The sequence below is a fragment of the Dipodomys spectabilis genome, unplaced genomic scaffold (assembly GCF_019054845.1).
Source record: "Dipodomys spectabilis isolate Male_0828 unplaced genomic scaffold, ASM1905484v1 ptg000163l, whole genome shotgun sequence".
NCBI lineage: Eukaryota > Metazoa > Chordata > Mammalia > Rodentia > Heteromyidae > Dipodomys > Dipodomys spectabilis.
In genome coordinates this window covers 8,393,807-8,411,558 of record NW_024870840.1, presented here as the reverse complement: position 1 = coordinate 8,411,558, position 17,752 = coordinate 8,393,807, and the positions used below count along the sequence as shown (strand labels likewise).

The window sequence follows — 17,752 nt, the reverse complement described above, 5'->3', positions numbered from 1 at the left end:
AATATTTGTAACCAATCTTTGTGAAACAATTTGATGGTTTGAGATGATCCTCACAACAGGTTTACACATTCATCTATCCAAGTATACATGTTCAATTTGAATAAATCAATCCATGGGGTTTTTCAAGTAGACTAAAAGATCATAGAAATGTATTTTGCTCTAAGATACATAATTCTGGCAACTCACCCAAGTGTTTTTATTTAAATATAACTGTATCAACTTATTTGATCCTTCCAGATCTATCATTTTTTATAGATGACTTTTCCTTTAGTTATAACATACTCAATTAATTCATGATGGCCTCCAAACTGATAAATCAAATGCTCCCATCTAGAAAGAAATCAAAACTGTTTTTCAATTCAAAGAAGTCAAAATCTCTACTATAACAATAAAATCAAATCTAAAATGAATTTCTAAATATTTATCTATAGTTATTGTTAGTTAGGCCATTATGGATATCATTTATGATATGGCCCATGATAAACCAAATGTTTAAAAATATTTAAGTACTTGATCTTAAATACTGGCTTCACGACATAATACATGAACAGTTAACACATGATTTTCAGTGGAGGGAGTATATTGTGACCATGGAGACAGAAGCATACAGTTGCTTCTCTCTGATGAACATGATGCCGGAGGCCTGCAGCAGGCTCACAAGGGTCAAGGAAGGACAGCATTTACAACTTCTAGATCTGGAACTACAAGATCCAAATTGTCCCATTGGATATCCATCTGGTAGGGGACTGGGCATGAATAATAAGAAACAGGATCACGTCGTAAAGAGATTGGGGATCAAATTGGTATCCCAAGTCAAGGAGGTGGGGGTGGAGACGGAATGAATCAGAACCAGAGTGACAAGTTGGAGCTGAGAACAAGCAAAAGGTCAGGGCCAAGCAGAAAACCAAAAACACAGGCCAGGAAGCACAAATGAAAGGTCCCAGTATAGAGCAGGAACCTGGAGATCCATGAAAGGTGGGCTACAGAGAAAGGGACCCCAAGATTAGTCCTAGTGTACAATCTGGAGATAGACCTTCTGGTTGGAAAGGGATGACATTAGAGGGAACTGGTTATTGTCTGAGTCTAGATATGAATGACTGAGTCTGACGCTAAGAGAGAAAAGGGGCCCGGAACCTTGTCTCCATGTGGGAGTGAACATAAAATAATAGGTTAGGTGAACGCTCACCTGGGTGCATTGATGATAATGATGTCTCCCTGTTTGCCAACCTCCAGAGATCCATGCATGTGAGATTTTCCCAGTGCATAGGCTGCGTTGATGGTGCTAGCAGCCAAGGCCTCAGGCATAGACATCCTCATGTTTACACAGGCTAGATGCATGACCATTGGCTAAGATGGGAAGAGGAAAGCATGGGAGGAAAGTAGCAGAACAGCAACAGCTACTTTGGATGGCTTTCCAAACAGCACAACTATTAAGGTGGTGGGGCTCAGGATGTAGCTCCATGGTTGAGCTCAGACTTGGCATTCATGAGGACCTGGGTTTAATCTCAGCAGACTCCAAAAATGTACAGGTGGTAAGACTTGCTAAATTTCTAAATCTCAACTTACAAATGAAGTGGGTGGGGTGCATTACCCTTTGTACAACTAAAGAAAATTTAAAACTTGCAAAATGAAAACAAGGATTCTTATGCTTTGGGGAAAAATTCCTTTAATATCAAGATTGTGTAATTTAATATTTATTCATGACTTTTCAAGACCCTGTGTATGATGAAGCTTACCGCCACCCTTACTTATTATTATGGAGTTCCAGTGAAAATGAATTAATGTAAAACCATAATGCTCAAGGCTAAACCAACAAGTGATGATGCAAACAAAAGCTTCTCTCTTCTCTTTAGGTCCAGAGGCATTCATGTGGTAAAGAAAGATCCAATTATACTATGAGCCACACCTTTTTAAAAATCTTGTTTCACAGGGAAATACTTTTAGATTTCTTATATATTTTAGCAGCTAGTGAAGTTAAGTTACTTCTATGCTTGGTTAAAACTGCAGAAAAACATCTGAGCTAATACTTACCATTGAAAAGCAATATGCATTGGGGTTGAAATCACTGCCCAGGGCGACTATCACTCCCTCATCTAACATCTTCCTGGCTCGAGGCTGCTTCAACCTAAGGAATGAAGAAAAAGACATGAGTCTCTAGGAGTTGGAATTTTTGCAGAATAGGTGACCAAAATGGAAGAGAAGAAACAAAACTCAAGGTTAAATGGATAGCACTAGGATTGGGTAGAGCTTTACATAGGGTCATGGGGACTCAAGTTTTCATACTGTTTGGGGAATTACTTGGCTGTTATTTAATTCTCTGGCCAATCTCTCCTCTCTCTCTCTCTCTCTCTCTCTCTCTCTCTCTCTCTCTCTGAGAGCTTCTTGCTAAGGGAGAAATTCAGAATTTACAAAGCATGAATAAACTGAGAAACTATTCTAATAAATTCTAATAAGCTCTTTTGTGGCTTCCAAGTTAAACAACCAACAAATAATGCATAAAGCATTATCCATTTCTCAATTCTCTCTCTCTCTCTCTCTCTCTCTCTCTCTCTCTCTCTCTCTCTCTCTCTCTCTCTGATGGTTTCAAATGTCTTTCCTGGAAACCAGAATAACTTACAGAGTTAATCAAGAGAATTCAGGGAACAGAGGTAATTCTTGATGGAGAAATCAGAAAAATATAGAACCAGAGGAGCCAGAGGAAGAGTAAGCCTCTGTTATTATTGTCCTGGTCATATAAACAAGATGGAAGCCTTCTGTGACAATGGCAGCTCTCATTTCCAAGGCTACTGCCCTTCAGTAGCATAAAGTCTCCAGGTTTTGTTCCATATTAAGAGATTTTAGGAAAGTAGAAGAAAACCTTCTACTTCCTTTTACTTTTATGTAGTGTTAGGATTTTCAGCTGATATCCCAGCCCTACCTTAGTTTGGAAATCAACTCTCAGACTTTTCTGCCTGGGTTGGCCTTGATACTCCATATTTCAGGCCCCTGAGTAGCTAGGATTACAAGAGCGAGTCACTGGCACCTGGCAAAACATGCTTCTTGAGTGGTGGAAAGGTCTCCAAATTCAATACTGATTGAGGGCTCTGACTGATAACTATTGAGATGTGTAAGGAAAGTAGTTGGTTATACCAAGAACAAGAATATCTACTGATTTCCTGCATGTAGCCTATATTGTGTCTAACTCAAATGAAAAGAATATTAATAATAAAACTGTATTATATTGTATATATGTGTGTGTGAAATTAGAGTTTAAAAGCAATTGAATATTCTAAATGTTAGTGTAAGTCTAGCCTTTCTCAATTCATATCTTAGGCTGGATTACTCTTTGTTGCATGTGTAGGGTATGGGGGGGGGGTACTATTTATACATTGAAGGATTTCTAACAACATCTGTGGCCACTACCCACTAGATGCCAGTAGCACCCCTCCCTGCCTAGATAGTGAAAATAAGAAATGTTTCCAACTGTCCTCTGAGGGACAAAATCACCCTAAAGTTTTAACTGCAGAACTGCTGTCCAGCAGACCATGTATCTTACCAATATCTAGCCCTAGCTGGTTTTTCTAGACTACAGACTCCTTGGCAGCCATCACAGGACTGTGTACTGGAAAGGGTGGCAAAACCTCAGATCTCCTAGTTGGCCGAATTAGAACAATGGCCATTACAAAAGATAGACGAGGTGTAGTCAATTCATATGGAGCCTACAGCAAAATCGCTGGGGATATTTGACAAAATACACTTTCTATATGACCTCAGTTCTTTCCCCACCCAGACCCCCACAATGCCAGGACTGGTACTCAGTTACGGTTCCAGCAGCATCCTTGTAGAAAATGGCTCATTCACACTGGGTAACTCCTTTATGAGCATCAAAGCAGAGTTGGCATCTTCGCAGCATCTAAACTTCCATTTTCCATCTGTGTGTTTCAGGACTTGGTCCTTACAGCCTTCATTTCAGGGTCAGAAGCAAGCCTACCTCAGCATGTAGGCCGTGGTGGGCAGGAGGACAGCAGAGCACTGGGCCTTGGCCATGGCAGTGATCCCTTCATCACTCACTTCTTCCAGGTGGCTGATGGCCTGGGCTCCCAGCTCAACCCCCAGCTAGGCACATTGGGCACAGAGGACAAGATTTAATAAATGACGATCAATAAAGTACTATGACATTATCTTTCCTTCAAAAAGCAATTGCTCTCCATTAGGATTTCTTACCAACTACTTCTTAGGAGCATAATCTCCCAAATGGAAAAAATAGAGATGCATTTCCATCTCATGCTCCTTCTAAAATTAATCATTGTGGGGGAGGGGAGTAGTTGTAACTGGTGTTTGAATTGAAGGCCTCATGCTTGCTAGGCAGGTTTACACTCTGCCCACAGCCCTTTTTTGCTTTAGCTACTTTTCAGGTAGAGTTTTACTTTTTTTTTTCAAACTTCTTAGAAAGAAAGGAAGAAGAACTTAATGGTTCAAACATGGTAGATAAAGAGAGAACAGTTGAAATGATGTCCAAATTTTGGACTTAGCACACACAGATGATGCTGTCATGTAATGGCCCAGGAAAAAGAGAACAAAAGTTGGAAATGGTATTAAGACACCAAGTTGGACACATGCTTGAGATGTTCGTAGGTAGTCTGTAACTATATTTATGACCCAAAGTAATTGTTCAAGTGTGTGTGTGTGTGTGTGTGTGTGTGTGTGTGTATGCACGTGTGTGAGTGTGCGTGCTGAGGATCAAACATGAGGCCTTGGCTATATGAAAAGAATTATTCTACCAACACCTTCAGATAAAGCTTTGAGAAAAGACATCTAGACTCATGATGGCAAAGACCTTCTTACTCACTGCTGAATTCTTTTTTTTTTTGGGGGGAGGGTCCAGTCATGGGACCTGAACTCTGGGCCTGGGCGCTGTCCCTCAGCTCTTCACTCAAGGCTAGCGCTCTATCACTTGAGCCACAGCGCTACTTCTGGCTTTTTTCTTTTTGCTTATGTGGTGCTGAGGAATCAAACCCAGGACCTCAGGCATGCAAGGCAAGCGCTCTACCACTAAGCCACCTTCCCAGCCCCTCACTACTGAATTCTTAATATCTGAAATGGCACTTAGCACACAATACGTACTCAAATGTTCTTTTTTTATTTTTTTGTTGGTCATAGGACAGCCTGGACACTGTCCCTCAGTTCTTCAGCTCAAGGCAAGCACTCTACCACTTGAGTCACAGCACCACTTCCGGTTTTCTAGAGGTTTATTGAATATAGGAGTCTCATAGACTTTCCTGCCCAGGCTGGCTTTGAACCACGATCCTCAGATCTCAGCCTCCTGAGTAGCTAGGATTACAGGCGTGAGCCACTGGCACCCAGCTCAAATGTTCTTAAAAGGATAAATGAGCAGCAGGGTGCTAGTGGCTTATGCCTGTAATCCTAGCTACTCAAGAGACTAAGATCTGAGGATCATGGTTCAAAGCCAGCAGGAAAGTCCATGAAAGTATTATCTCTAATTACCACCAAACAGAAAAGTAGGAAGTGGAACTGTAGCTCAAGTTGTAGAATGCCAGCTGTAAGCAAAAAAGCTCAGGGATGGCACCCAGGCCCCGAGTCAAGCCATAAGATTAGTGCACACATGTATATGCACACACATGCACACTAACTACAAGTGTGAATAAGTGAGTGTGGGAAGGACATACTGAACATACATTTAAACACTGCCCTGTGGCTAATAATGGTGTGTTTTTACTAACATTGATCTACAAGTGACAAAAAGATACATGTAAAATTCTTACATTGTGTTAGTATATAGCTTTGTGTAGCAACCAGAGTACACCATGAATTTAGAAGATAAGATCATAGATATGCTTCTTTTTCTATTCACATTGTGAGCAGTTACTAATCAAGGCAAATAATCAGGTAGTTTTACCAAGAGCAAGTTCCTGGTACCAAAAAACAAAAAACAAAAAACCAACAGCAACAAAGTAAATGGTCAAACAAAAAGAAAGAAAGAAAGAAAGGAAGGAAGGAAGAAAGAAAGGAAGGAAGGAAGAAAGGCAGACAGACAGACAGACAGAGTCAGAAAGAAAGAGAGAGAGAGAGAGAGCAAGAAAGAAAGAAAGGAAGGAAGGAAGGAAGGAAGGAAGAGAAAGGAAGAAAGAGAAAGAGAGAGAGAAAGAAAGAAAGAAAGGAAGGAAGGAAGGAAGGAAGGAAGGAAGAAAGGAAAAAGGAAAACCATCACAAGGTTTCTAATAGAGATGAGAATTTCCCAGGCTCCATTAGACCCAGCTGCATACTGTCCTCCCAGTCCGCTCTCTTTTCAGAAGGCTATGCTAACCTAGAACAAAGGAGTGACGTTTCCCATTGCAGGAATGTGCAAGTATGTGTTGACACAGGAAGGACAAAGGTCATCATACCTCCGCAGCCTTCATGGGGTGAAGTTCATCCCCATGGAAGTTAATCTGTAGCCCCATCTCCTTCCCGCTCTGAAGAATCCTTCTGGTGGAATCCAGATCAAAGACACCCTCCTCACAAAACACGTCTATATTGTCAACCTGTATTTCCCCGTTTCTGCCAAGTTCCTGCAGCTTTGGGAGGTGGCTAGTGACAATGTCAGCAGCAGCTTCAGTGGCAGTCTTCCCTCTGATGCCAGAAATGAGAGAGAGAGAGAGAGAGAAAGAGAGAGAGAGAGAGAGAGAGAGAGAGAGAAAGCATGACTTCAAGCCTTGAAAAGACAAGAATCAAAGCTAAAACTCAGAACTCCTAACTGGGTTAAGCCTACATAGTGGAAGTATCCATAAGAGTTCTTTTCTGGCCGGGCACCCATGGCTCACTCCTGTAATCCTAGCTACTCAGGAGGCTGAGATCTGAGGATCACAGTTCAGAGCCAGCCCAGGCAGGAAAGTCTGTAAGACTCTTATCTCCAATTAACCTCCAGAAAACTGGAAGTGGCACTGTGGCTCAAGTGGTAGAACACTCGCCTTGAGCTGAAGAGCTGAGGGATAGCTCCCAGGCCCTGAGTTCAAGCCCCATGACCCACAAACAAAAGTAAGAGTTCTTTTCTGCTCCCACCTTATCTGTAGAGATGTAAATTGCTCCACCATCCTAGCACCCCAGTATTGTCTTTGGGAATGCCCCCAAGGCCACCCACCTGCAGAGTTAAAGCTCTGTGCCCTGGATACTTTAAAGGACCTTTTGAATGCTTGGGTTTGTTGTTGTTGTTGTTGTTGCTTTAGTTTTTCCAGTCCTGGGGCTTGAACTCAGGGCCTGGGAGCTGTCCCTGAGCTTCTTTTGCTCAAGGCTAGTACTCTACCACTCGCGACACAGTGCCATTTCCAGCTTTTTCTGCGTATGTAGTACTGAGGAATGGAACCCGGGGATTCATGCATGCTGGGCAAGCACTCTACCACTAAGCCACACTCCCAGTTTGGAGCTGGGCCTTTTGTAAAAGTCAGATGAATAAAGAGCTCTACCTCTTGCTGGTTCCATATCTTTGGCATCATTTAGCAATGATTTGCATGGCGTGCTTAATCAGAGGAACCAAGATATAGATCTCAGACACTGACTGGCAGCTGGAGAAAATTTCTGGGAAACTATGTGGGTGGATGGGTGGAGGGAAGCAATGAGGAGGACACTTATGAGAATGATTTCTATTTAAGACCGTCATATAGAGTAGGATGTTAGGGAGCACTATATTACAGATGCATAATTCATGCTTTAAATATTTATATCCCACACTCAAAGTTGGAAGTAGCTAAATGGAATCAAATCCAGGTTTCATTATCAAAAAAAAAAAAGGAAAAGGAAAAGGAAAAGCAGACTGGCTTCATATATACACTTCAAATACACTTCATATTTTGTTCGAAAACATCTACAATTGTCTGTAGATAGGCTGAGTCCCAATATAGCATTAAACTTTAATAAGTTTAGGAATACACATGATAAAATGTATGACAAAGATTCTGGAAATCATACACATTCTATTTCTTTTCTACAGAATTAGTTTTGTGAATCTGAAATATTATAACTTTTTACTTCCTCTGATTGAGGAGAGCAAATGGAGATTAGCATTAAACTTTTATACTTCTTTAGAACATGGTGAATATAGTTAATAATAGTGTACTATATTTTTTCAAACTGCTTTATGCTAGTTAACTGGAGATAAGTCTCATAGACTTTCTTGTCCAGGCTGGCTTTGAACTACAATCCTCAATTATCAGCCTCCTTAGTAGCTAGGATTATAGGTGTTAGCTACCAATTCTCAATGGTTTTATACTTTATACATCCTTCATTTTGCTGACCTAAGTATATCAGTTTTCACTTGAAATTGGGAAGTGACAACAAATAGTTGGCTGAAGCCTGTCTTTTTCTTTTCCAAGAATAAATCTCTTATGTTTTCACCAAAAGAAATGATAAAGCGATACATATAATTAAGGACATTCCACATTTCACATCGCAAAATATGTTGTACACAATATGTGCAAATTTCACATCTCCAATAAATAAGTTATACTTTTAGAAGATCACAGAAGTAAAAATATAAAATAAATTTAAATGGCTGAATTTTCAAATAATGTTTGTAAGTGTATAGCATATGTACACCTGTCATCGATGCTGAATGCTGCAGCTCCATCTCTTTCAGATGGATCTCTTTTAAATCTTTGTGCTCTAGAACCACGGTCTTTTCTGTCTAGAAATTCCAGGATCAAAAGGACTCTGGGCAGGTATGCATAAGGAGTAAAGCCGTGTAAAGCCATGTAGGAGAAACCGGTTTAGATAAAGGGGTAGACTAAAACCTTTTGTAATGGAGCTAGACACCAGTGGCTGACACCTGTAATCCTAGCTACGCTTAAAGTGACCCTCATCAAAATTAGGGCATCTGAGCTACTGCTCACTAGCAGGAAGTCCTTCCTGCTGTCTGGCTGTCCTTTGTGCTGTAGGGAACTTACTCTCTCCCCTGAGGCCCCCTCCCTTGGGAGAGGAGGAGTGTGTGACTCCAGAGCTTAGTGGCCTATGTAAGTCTGCAAGCTCCCAGGTGTACCCCAATTAATATCATCCATCATTTTCTAAATCTATTTTCTAGTCGCATCCCATCTGAACTGCCAACACATACTGTAAGAATAGGGCAAGCATTAAAGGCAGGACCTCTTTGTGGAAACTCCAGGTTCATTATTAAGGGAAATTCTCAGAAGTAGAGACTCAGAGAAAATTAGGGAGTTAGACACGCTAAGTGTGTTAAATAATAGGGAAGCTCAGAAAGAGCCAGGAAACCTGGAAGGTAGTTTGATTTTGAATGTGATAAGTAAGAAGTCTGGAATGTGTTCTGGTAAATGTCAGCTAAAACCTGATCGGGAATGAAATGAAGGGGGAGCCTGGAAGTGTAACTTTTGCCTCTATGACTTACTGCTTTGCTTGTTGAAATTGTAATCGTTATTTGTGATCACTAACTGCTAGTTTTGCTTCTGTAAGCCTGCTTGCTCTCACATACACTGCCACCTGTGTGTGGCCTGTTTGTCCTTTTAAAACCTTGCTGCAAGAGAGCTTGGCTGCAGCTCTTCACTGCCCTGACAGTGGAGAGCAGCTGTCATGGCTTATAATAAAGATTCCTAGCCTGGTTGACTAAGGGTTGGTGACTCCTTTTGCTGATGGTGGGTCTGAAGTCCCACCACCCCAGGAAGTTTGGATACTTCATTCTAGCTAGCTGAGAGGCTGAGATCTGAAGATCCCATGTTCAAAGCCAGGCTAAGCAGACAAATTTGGGAGAGTTTTACCGCTAATTAACTAGAAAAAGCTGGAAGTGGAGATATGGTGAAAGTGTGGTAGAGCATCACTCTTTGTGTTGAGAAAGCTAAGCTATTGCAAGGCCCTGGGTTCAAGCCCTACTCCCAGCACTAAATAAGCAAACAAGACCCTTTGCAATGATCAAGCATTTGAAGTAAAGTAAATATATGAACAAAACAAAACAAAATATCCCTTCTGAGCTTCCTAGATGATAAGGTGTGATCATCCGGCGGAGAGTATTACCATGGCTACAATGCTTTGTGCTACTTAACTAGCACAGGAAATCACTCAAATGAGTAAAATGTGAAAGGACCTAAGGGGGACCTTTGCTTTTTTGCTAACCCAAAGAGCTTGCACCTTTCCTCTTCTTTCATCATTAAATGTCTAGAAAAACTGATAGGGCGCATGGCCTGGTGGCTCCAGCCTGTAATCCTAGTGACTCAGGAGGCTGAGATCTGATGATGATGGCTCAAAGCCAGCCCAGGCAGGAAAATCCGTGAGACTCTGATCTCCAATTAACCACCAGAAAACCAGAAGTGATGCTATGACCCAAAGTGGTAGAGCACTAGCCTTGAGCACTAAAGCTCAGGGACAGCAGCCAGGCCCTGAGTTCAAGCCCCATGACCGACAAAGAGAAAAACAACAACAACAAGATGGGCAACGTGATTGGCCGTGCGAAGAACTAGAACATCTTTCCGAGGGTGGTGATCTGCGGGTCTCCTTGCTGCACCTCCACGCCCACGGGGAGCCATGCCTGAGTTTCACCCCATCCCTCCCTCCACCGGCATTACTTGGGCACTGCGTGGGCCCCGCAGTAGGTGGCCGAGATCCCGATGGGCAGCTCCCGGCGGGCGCGCTCGATCACGCGCAGCATCTTGAGCTCCGTGGGCAGGTCGAGGCCGTATCCGCTCTTGCACTCCACCAGCGTGGTGCCCGCCCGCACCATGCACTGGAGCCGCCGCTGCAGGGCGCCGAACAGCTCCTCCGCCGCCGCCTGGCGCGTGCGCTCCACCGTGAAGTGGATGCCCCCTCCAGCCCGGTGGATCTCCATGTAGGTGGCTCCTGCCAACTGAACGCACGGCCCCCTCAGGAGGGCTGCAGACGCGTCTACAGACCTACCTCCACGAGTGAGAGCAAGAGGTGATGAAGGAGCCGTCAGCTCCAGTACCCACCGACCGGGTACTGGCATGGATGTATCTATTTCTGAAAGCCCCTACCTCTCCAACTCTTCTGCTCTTACTTAGATAGTGTGGGATGGAGGCCGGGGTGGGGGTGGGGTCCCAGGAAAGAACTGGACGGCAGAGATGGGCATTGATGGGTAGCTGAGGATCTCAGGACAGCAATATCTTAGTGCAGGAGTATCTCAGTATTTAACAACCCACGGCCCCAAAACTTCCTATTAACGTGTTTTGTTTGGTTTTGTTTTTGTTTGTGTTCAGGGCCTGAGCACTGTCCCTGAGCTTCTTTTGCTCAAGGCTAGCACTCTACCACTTGAGCCACAGCACCATTTCCAGCTTTTTCTGTTTATGTGGTGCTGAGGAATTGAACCCAGGGCTTCATGCATGCCAAACAAGCACTCTACCACTAAGCCACCTTCCCAGCCCCTTAACATGTTTTAAAAAGCAAAGATAGGCCGAGGTGCTGGCCTAGCTACTCAGGAGACTGAGATCTGAGGGTGGCAGTTCAAAGCCAGCCCAGGCAAGAAAGTCTGTAAGACACTTATTTCCAATTAACCACAAAAAGCCAGAAGTGGGGCTGTGGCTCAAATGGTAGAGCACAAGCCTTGAGCACAAAAACATAGGGGCAGTGCCCAGGCACAGAGTTCAAGCCCCAGGACAAGGAGAGGGGGAACAAACAAAAAACACAAAATAGCTGGGCACATGTGGCTCACACCTTTATTCCCAGCTACTCAGGAGGATGAGATCAGAGGATAGCTATTGAAGGACAGTCCTGGGAAGGGAGTCTGTGAGAGTTTGTTGTTGTTGTCTTTTTCCTTTTTGGGAATTGAACCCAGGAGATTGCACGTGCTAGGCAATGGCTTTGCCACTGAGCTACATCTGAGCCCTCTGTGAGACTTTTACCTCTAATTAGCCACTAAAAAGTCAAAAACTCAAGTAGCAGAGTGCCAATCTTGAGTGAAAAAATTAAGCAAGAGCATAGGCCCCGAGTTCAAGGCCCAGTACAACACACACACACACACACACACACACGAAAGGTAAGAAAAGAGTTCAGGGAATCTCATTACAGTCATCTGAATCTCTGGGGAATGAAGGCAGCTTTTACAGGTCCATATTTGGGCATCTGAGTTGGTAGAATTTATAAATAAGTTAGCTTTGTCGCTATTTGCTTTCTATACTCCAGCAAGTAAAAATATGCATTAAGAAGATGTAGATGGGGAGAATGAAGTAAAAAATTCAATGCACACCCTACAAAATTAAGAAAAGTGAGGGAAGGGGTGGCGTGGGAGAGGGGTGAGGATGTTGAGAGGGTTGGGAGGAGGGGTGAGGATGGGTGACATTGATCAGGATGCTTTGTATTAGTAAGCTGCTTTGCTGAATGACAACCCCTTTGTACAACTACTTAGCGCTAAGGAAAAGAAAAACACAAGACTGCTGAATGTGGCAAAGTCTGCTAGCTGATGAACTCGGTAGACTTCATCTTTGTACTCTATGTTGATATCCCATCATGCATTGAGGTTACCTTCATTGCAAACTCGTGAACTCTTTCTCCAGCCCAGACAGGATGTGTATGTGCATCCACCAAACCTGCAATCAATGAAGGTCAAGAAGGAGAAGGCAAATGAAGAAGGAGGACAGACTAATGCATCAACCTTGCAGGGGAAAGCATGGTTGTGAAAAGGCCAGACCTTCGAAAGGAGAAATTTAGTACATGGACCCACAAATATTTGTCATACATTATAAGACCTGTCTAAAACAAGTTGCTATTCTCCCTCTTTACGTTCATTGAGTGACTGTTCAAAACAGCTCTCGAAGCTGTTTGTTTTAGGGGAAGGAAGTAAATACCTGGTAGGACACATTTCCCAGAACAATCAATTCTTTCTTCAAAAGTGTCTTCAGAAAACTGACGCTGGATAGCATCAGCAGGACCGATAGCTTTTATGAGCCCATCACTAGAGAAAAATGCAAGTAATAGTTACCAATTTTGTGGGAAACCATATGTTTTACTTTTATATTGTTGTGACCAAATTACCCAAAAGAACAGTTTAAAAGGAGGAACTATTGATTTTGCTCCTGTTTCAGATGGGCAAGCCCACCATGGTACAGAAGATGCTGCAAGCAGAGGCTTGCAGGACAAGTCTCCTCCCCCCCCCAAGTTACCTACTTCCTCAAACTGGGTCCCACCTCCTGCCCTTCACCACCTCCAATAATGCCATCTAGGAATTAAGGTCCAATCACTTCCCAAAAGCCCATCTGCTGGTCAACCATGCCCCTAATATATTTCTTGCAAGAAAGCTAATGATCTAAAATGTCTTCAGATACCATACTGTCAACCAGCCAACACTTAACTGTGATTCCCTCTTGAACTTGAGTTTTTGAGACAGTGACTGTAGCCACCATAAAGACAAAAGGCCAACTTACGTGTAGTAGAGATTGCTAGCTGCTCCCCAACATGGCCATTCTCCCTTCCTACAGGACTAGACCCCTTAAGTTTTAGCTGGACATGTGACCACTCAGGAAAAAAGTTACTTTTTCATCCCATCAGCCAAGAAGAAGCATGTGATGAGGTTCTAGCCAATAGGATTGTTTTCACTCTCTATTCTCACTGGCTGGAAAGGAGACAAAACTAGAGATGGAGCAGCCATCTTGGATGGTGGAAGGACTGTGAGAAAATGGATCGTGCACAGTAGAGCAAGGTTGTGAAGTAAGGAAGTAGGTAGAAATCTCAGAAGAGGTGCAAACCTATCACCCAAGTTCCAACCCTAGAACCCCAGCCACTCCATAGGTGGTAATTTTGTCATCAAAACATCTTAATAAAAGTGGTATCCTTAGAAAGGAACCCTCCTTAAGTGGCACATGTGGACATTGTTCTTGGCTGTCCTTAAGGAACCGTAGGTAAGCCTTCATGTTTTTGTTCTACCTATCCATATCATCACAACAAAATGCCTTGTGCAAATGGGCACGTGCAGTGGAAACACTGTTATTGAAAAACTATTATGTCACCACAACCTGCCATTCACAAACTTCACCATAAATAGCCCCTCATGTGTGAGGGGCTCTCAGACCTTCCACTCAGCACAAACCAACCCTAAATTGTCCCAGACACCATTCCGCTAGACCTTTGCTTTCAATGTTTTGAGATAGGGTCTCACTATATAACTCATGCTGACTTTGAACTCACAATTTTCCTTTCTCAGCTAAAAGTACAGACATGTGCCATTATGCCCATCATCACAGGTAGTTTTTTTAAGGAGAGGAGAAGGACAGAGAAGGATATGCTGTTCTTTGTTTAATTTCTGAACAGTTTAGGAAGGAAAAGTCCACATAATTTTTTGGAAGCAGTCAAGCTAATCAGCAATCCCAAATAAATCCTAGAAGCTACAGGGTGATTACCATGAAAACTGCAGGGAGGGCGATTTAAGGAAGACATTTTGGTTACTATGTTATTTGCTTGTTCAGGTATCACTCTGGAGTCTATGCTGGCCTCTAACTCACAGTCCTCCTACCTCAACCTCCCAAGTGCTGGGAATACAGACATACACCTCAGGTCCAGCTTAGCATAGCAAGATGATGTGTTTCTTCTTATGTATATCATCCTTAATATTGCTCTTCTCTTACGGCTCATGTACCCCATCCATTTCAGCAGCCCTCTGTGTGGTCCTTATCAGCTCCATCCAGCACAGATCTCTCTAGCTTTGCACTTCATAACTCTGTGCTCCAGTTATCTTTTCCTATGTCTTGTCCCTCACTACATAGCTCTTCCGGACAGAACCAGCCTTAATCATTTTTGTATCTCCCTAACTGTTCAGTTCATCTATGTTGAGTGGATAAAAAGAGTCTACACTTTTAGGTTTGCTGTCTACCTGACTCTCACTGGCCTTCAAAAAGGATGATAAAATGTCAGTCCATTTTGGCTGCTCCCTTGAAGCATTCAAATAGTTTTTATGGGTGAAACTGTGTTTGCATTCCTATTATTTTTGTTCATTTAGACATTTTCAATTTGCTCTTAGACTTTAGCTGGGACACTTGTAAAGGGGGTGATAGTTTGTGATTCTCTTCTGTCATCTCTTGGTGGCAGAGTCAGAAGTTTTTTTAAGGTTATCTATAATCCCTCCCACACACAGCTTAATTTAAGAGACTTGGAGATCTCAATGAATAAATGCAATGCCCTGCGACAGGTAAGCATTGAGATTTTAAAATTTTAGAAAGAAGTTTCTAGACTCTCCCAAAGCACTTTTTATTCCAGGGCCCATCTTCTATATCTACAGCTTACAGGAATTGGCTACTAGTTGATATTACTGAGTTATAGCTACTCAAGAGGCTGAGATCTGAAAAGCCTAGTTCAAAGTCGGGCTGGACAGAAAAGCCTGAGACTTTTATCTCCAAGTAATCAGTAAAAAGCTGGAAGTGAAAATGTGGCTCATGTGGTTGAGTAATAGGTTGGAGTGGGGGGAAGGGGGAAAGCAAGAGTATAAGGCTCTGAGTGTAAGCCCCAATACTGACACATACATTCACAAAAAAAAGTGTAAATGTGGACATTACCAGATAATTACTTGGCAGCATGTAAAATAATGAATAAGTAGGTAAATTGAAAGCAACGCAAAATTCTGAATATTCTTGCAAATATAATTTTTAATTTTTTTTTGTCGGTCAAGGGGCCTGAACTCTGGGCCTGGGCACTGTCCCTCAGCTCTTCAGCTCAAGGCTAGCGCTCTACCACTTGAGCCACAGCACCACTTCAGGCTTTTTCTGCTTATGTGGTGCTAAGGAATAGAACCCAGGGCTTCATGCATGTAAGGCAAGCGCTCTACCACTGAGCCACCTTCCCAGCCTGCAAATACATTTTAATATAAACAAACCCAACAAACTCTGAGAACCATGTAGCCGATCAAATTAAGAAAAAAGTGATCTTCCAGCCCACAAGTCGATTCTGTCCTTTTTCTTCCTTATTTTATGTGGTCCTAATGAGCACATGGCTATAGAGAACATGTCTTAGAACCTAGGACTTCATGTCTGCTATATTACTATCATTTCTACAGATATTCTGTTTCCCACCACTAGGTAGATATTTTCTCAGCTTTCTCATCAGATCTATTATTTTAACATTTTTTTAGTAGGAAACTATTTCTGCCCTGTGCTAACTAGAACAAACCCTAAACACTAGGCTATTATGCAACCCTAAGCAGTCTCAGATAAGCCTTGGTCTGTTTGTGAAATCCCAGGCAATTGGAGCCCCACAGGTCTGGCATGGGGATCCGCATCCAATCCCCACTCTTACTCCAAGTGGCCCTAGCAAACTCTGGCTGTTCTCTTATTCACGTTCGGCAGGAAGCTCCAAAGGTTAAAAGGAAACAACTGAAAATAAACTCTTGTTATCAGGTTAAATCCTGACTTCTCATCATTCAAAGCCACTGCCATGTAAGCATTTTCTAGTTCTCAGGTTTGAGTGTGCAGATCAAGGTACAAGAAAGGTCTTCTATAAAGATTCAGGTTGTGCTGAGCCTCACACCTGTAATCCTGACTACTCAGGAGGCTGTGATCTTAGGATCACAGTTCAAAGCCAGCCTGGGCTGGAAAGGCCAGTTTGGGGAAACTCTTATCTCCAATTTACCCCCCAAAAAAAGCCAGAAGTGGAGATGTGGCTCAAGTGGTAGAGAGCTAGCTTTGAGAGAGAAAAAAAAATCAGGGACAGTGTATAGGCCCTGAGTGCAAGCCCCAGGACCTGCATGCATACGCCTGTGCGTGCACACACGTGCGCGCGCGCACGCACACACACACACACACACACACAATAAAAGCTGGGTTTGGTAGCAGCTCATCCTAACTACATGAAAAGCCTAACTAGTCAAGACTGTGCACAGATGTAATATCCTATTCGTACAATAACCAAAACAACAGACCTAGAACAAATCATATTGAGGTAAGCCAAACTCAGAGAGACTAATGACGGATAAATAAGCAGAAGCTAGACCTAAACTACTCCAGGATATGATCAATTATACAGGACTGCAGGCATTCACACTCAGTGAGACCAAAGGAGAACATTCTTAGGGGAGGAACACAACGGGTAATGCCTGGGTGCCTCTGTTCGTATAAAAGAACGCTAACCAAAACGATAGGTATGCCAGGAAATGGAAGCAAAGGAAGAAATGAAAGAACGTGAGGAGAGAGAGGGGGGAAGAGGGAGGGAGGAAAGGAAGGGAACTGAAGGGAAATGAAGGGGAAGGAAAGGAGAGGAGCAGAGAAGGGAGGGGAGGGGAGGAGAACTGACGTGAAGAGAGAGGAGGGGAGGGGAGGGCAGGGGAGGGGAGGGGAGGGGAGAGGACGTGAGGGGAGGGGAGGAGAGAATAACCAAGGCAAATAGAGGTGGGGGGTGAGGGTTGGGGTTCAAGTGATAGAACAACATCCTAGCAAGGCCCCGAATTCAAATCCCAGTACTGAAGGGAAAAAAGAAAAACCCCAAGCCATACCGGAATGGATGGAATGGATGGTTAGCCAGACGGGGCGGGGTGCGTCTCAATGGTGTTGGCCTCGGGTGTTTAGGTGCAAGCCTATCCTAGTCTTTAGGACTAGGGCCCCCCCCGCCCCCTCCCGCCCCCCGCCGCCATCTGTCTGCCACCGTGCGCGCCCAGCCACTTACGTGCCCACCACCAGGCTGGCGCCCTCCAGCACCGCCAGGCTGCGCAGCGCGCCCCCGGCCAGAAAGCGCTCGCCCCGGGCGCACACCAGCACCACCTGGCGCGCGTTCTCCAGCAGCAGCAGGCGGTGGCCGCCCGCCATGGCGCCGGCCCGGCTCTCCTCCGGGCGCGAGGCCGCCGCGCTTGGGC

At 43.7% G+C, this 17,752-nt stretch overlaps 1 protein-coding gene across 1 annotated transcript; it reads right to left on the bottom strand.

Moving 5' to 3' along the window:
• Positions 1–228: 228 nt before the first annotated feature.
• On the bottom strand, positions 229–17,752 carry Amdhd1 (amidohydrolase domain containing 1). Its single transcript, XM_042693382.1, has 9 exons — positions 17,566–17,752; positions 12,771–12,877; positions 12,448–12,512; positions 10,539–10,816; positions 6,384–6,609; positions 3,971–4,095; positions 2,032–2,125; positions 1,187–1,347; positions 229–330 (listed from the first exon to the last, which is right to left on the bottom strand). Exons 1-9 carry the CDS (start codon positions 17,703–17,705, stop codon positions 243–245), a joined length of 1,284 nt encoding a protein of 427 aa, XP_042549316.1. The 5' UTR covers positions 17,706–17,752; the 3' UTR covers positions 229–242.

Excerpts from the sequence above, each read along its gene's own strand:
- Amdhd1 (XM_042693382.1), bottom strand. The coding sequence starts at position 17,705 with ATGGCGGGCGGCCACCGCCTGCTGCTGCTGGAGAACGCGCGCCAGGTG. Across the intron at positions 6,610-10,538 it reads GGGGCCCACGCAGTGCCCAA|AGGGAAGACTGCCACTGAAG; the intron begins GTAATGCCGGTG and ends TTCTGGCATCAG. Across the intron at positions 331-1,186 it reads ATTATCATCAATGCACCCAG|ATGGGAGCATTTGATTTATC; the intron begins GTGAGCGTTCAC and ends ATTTCTTTCTAG.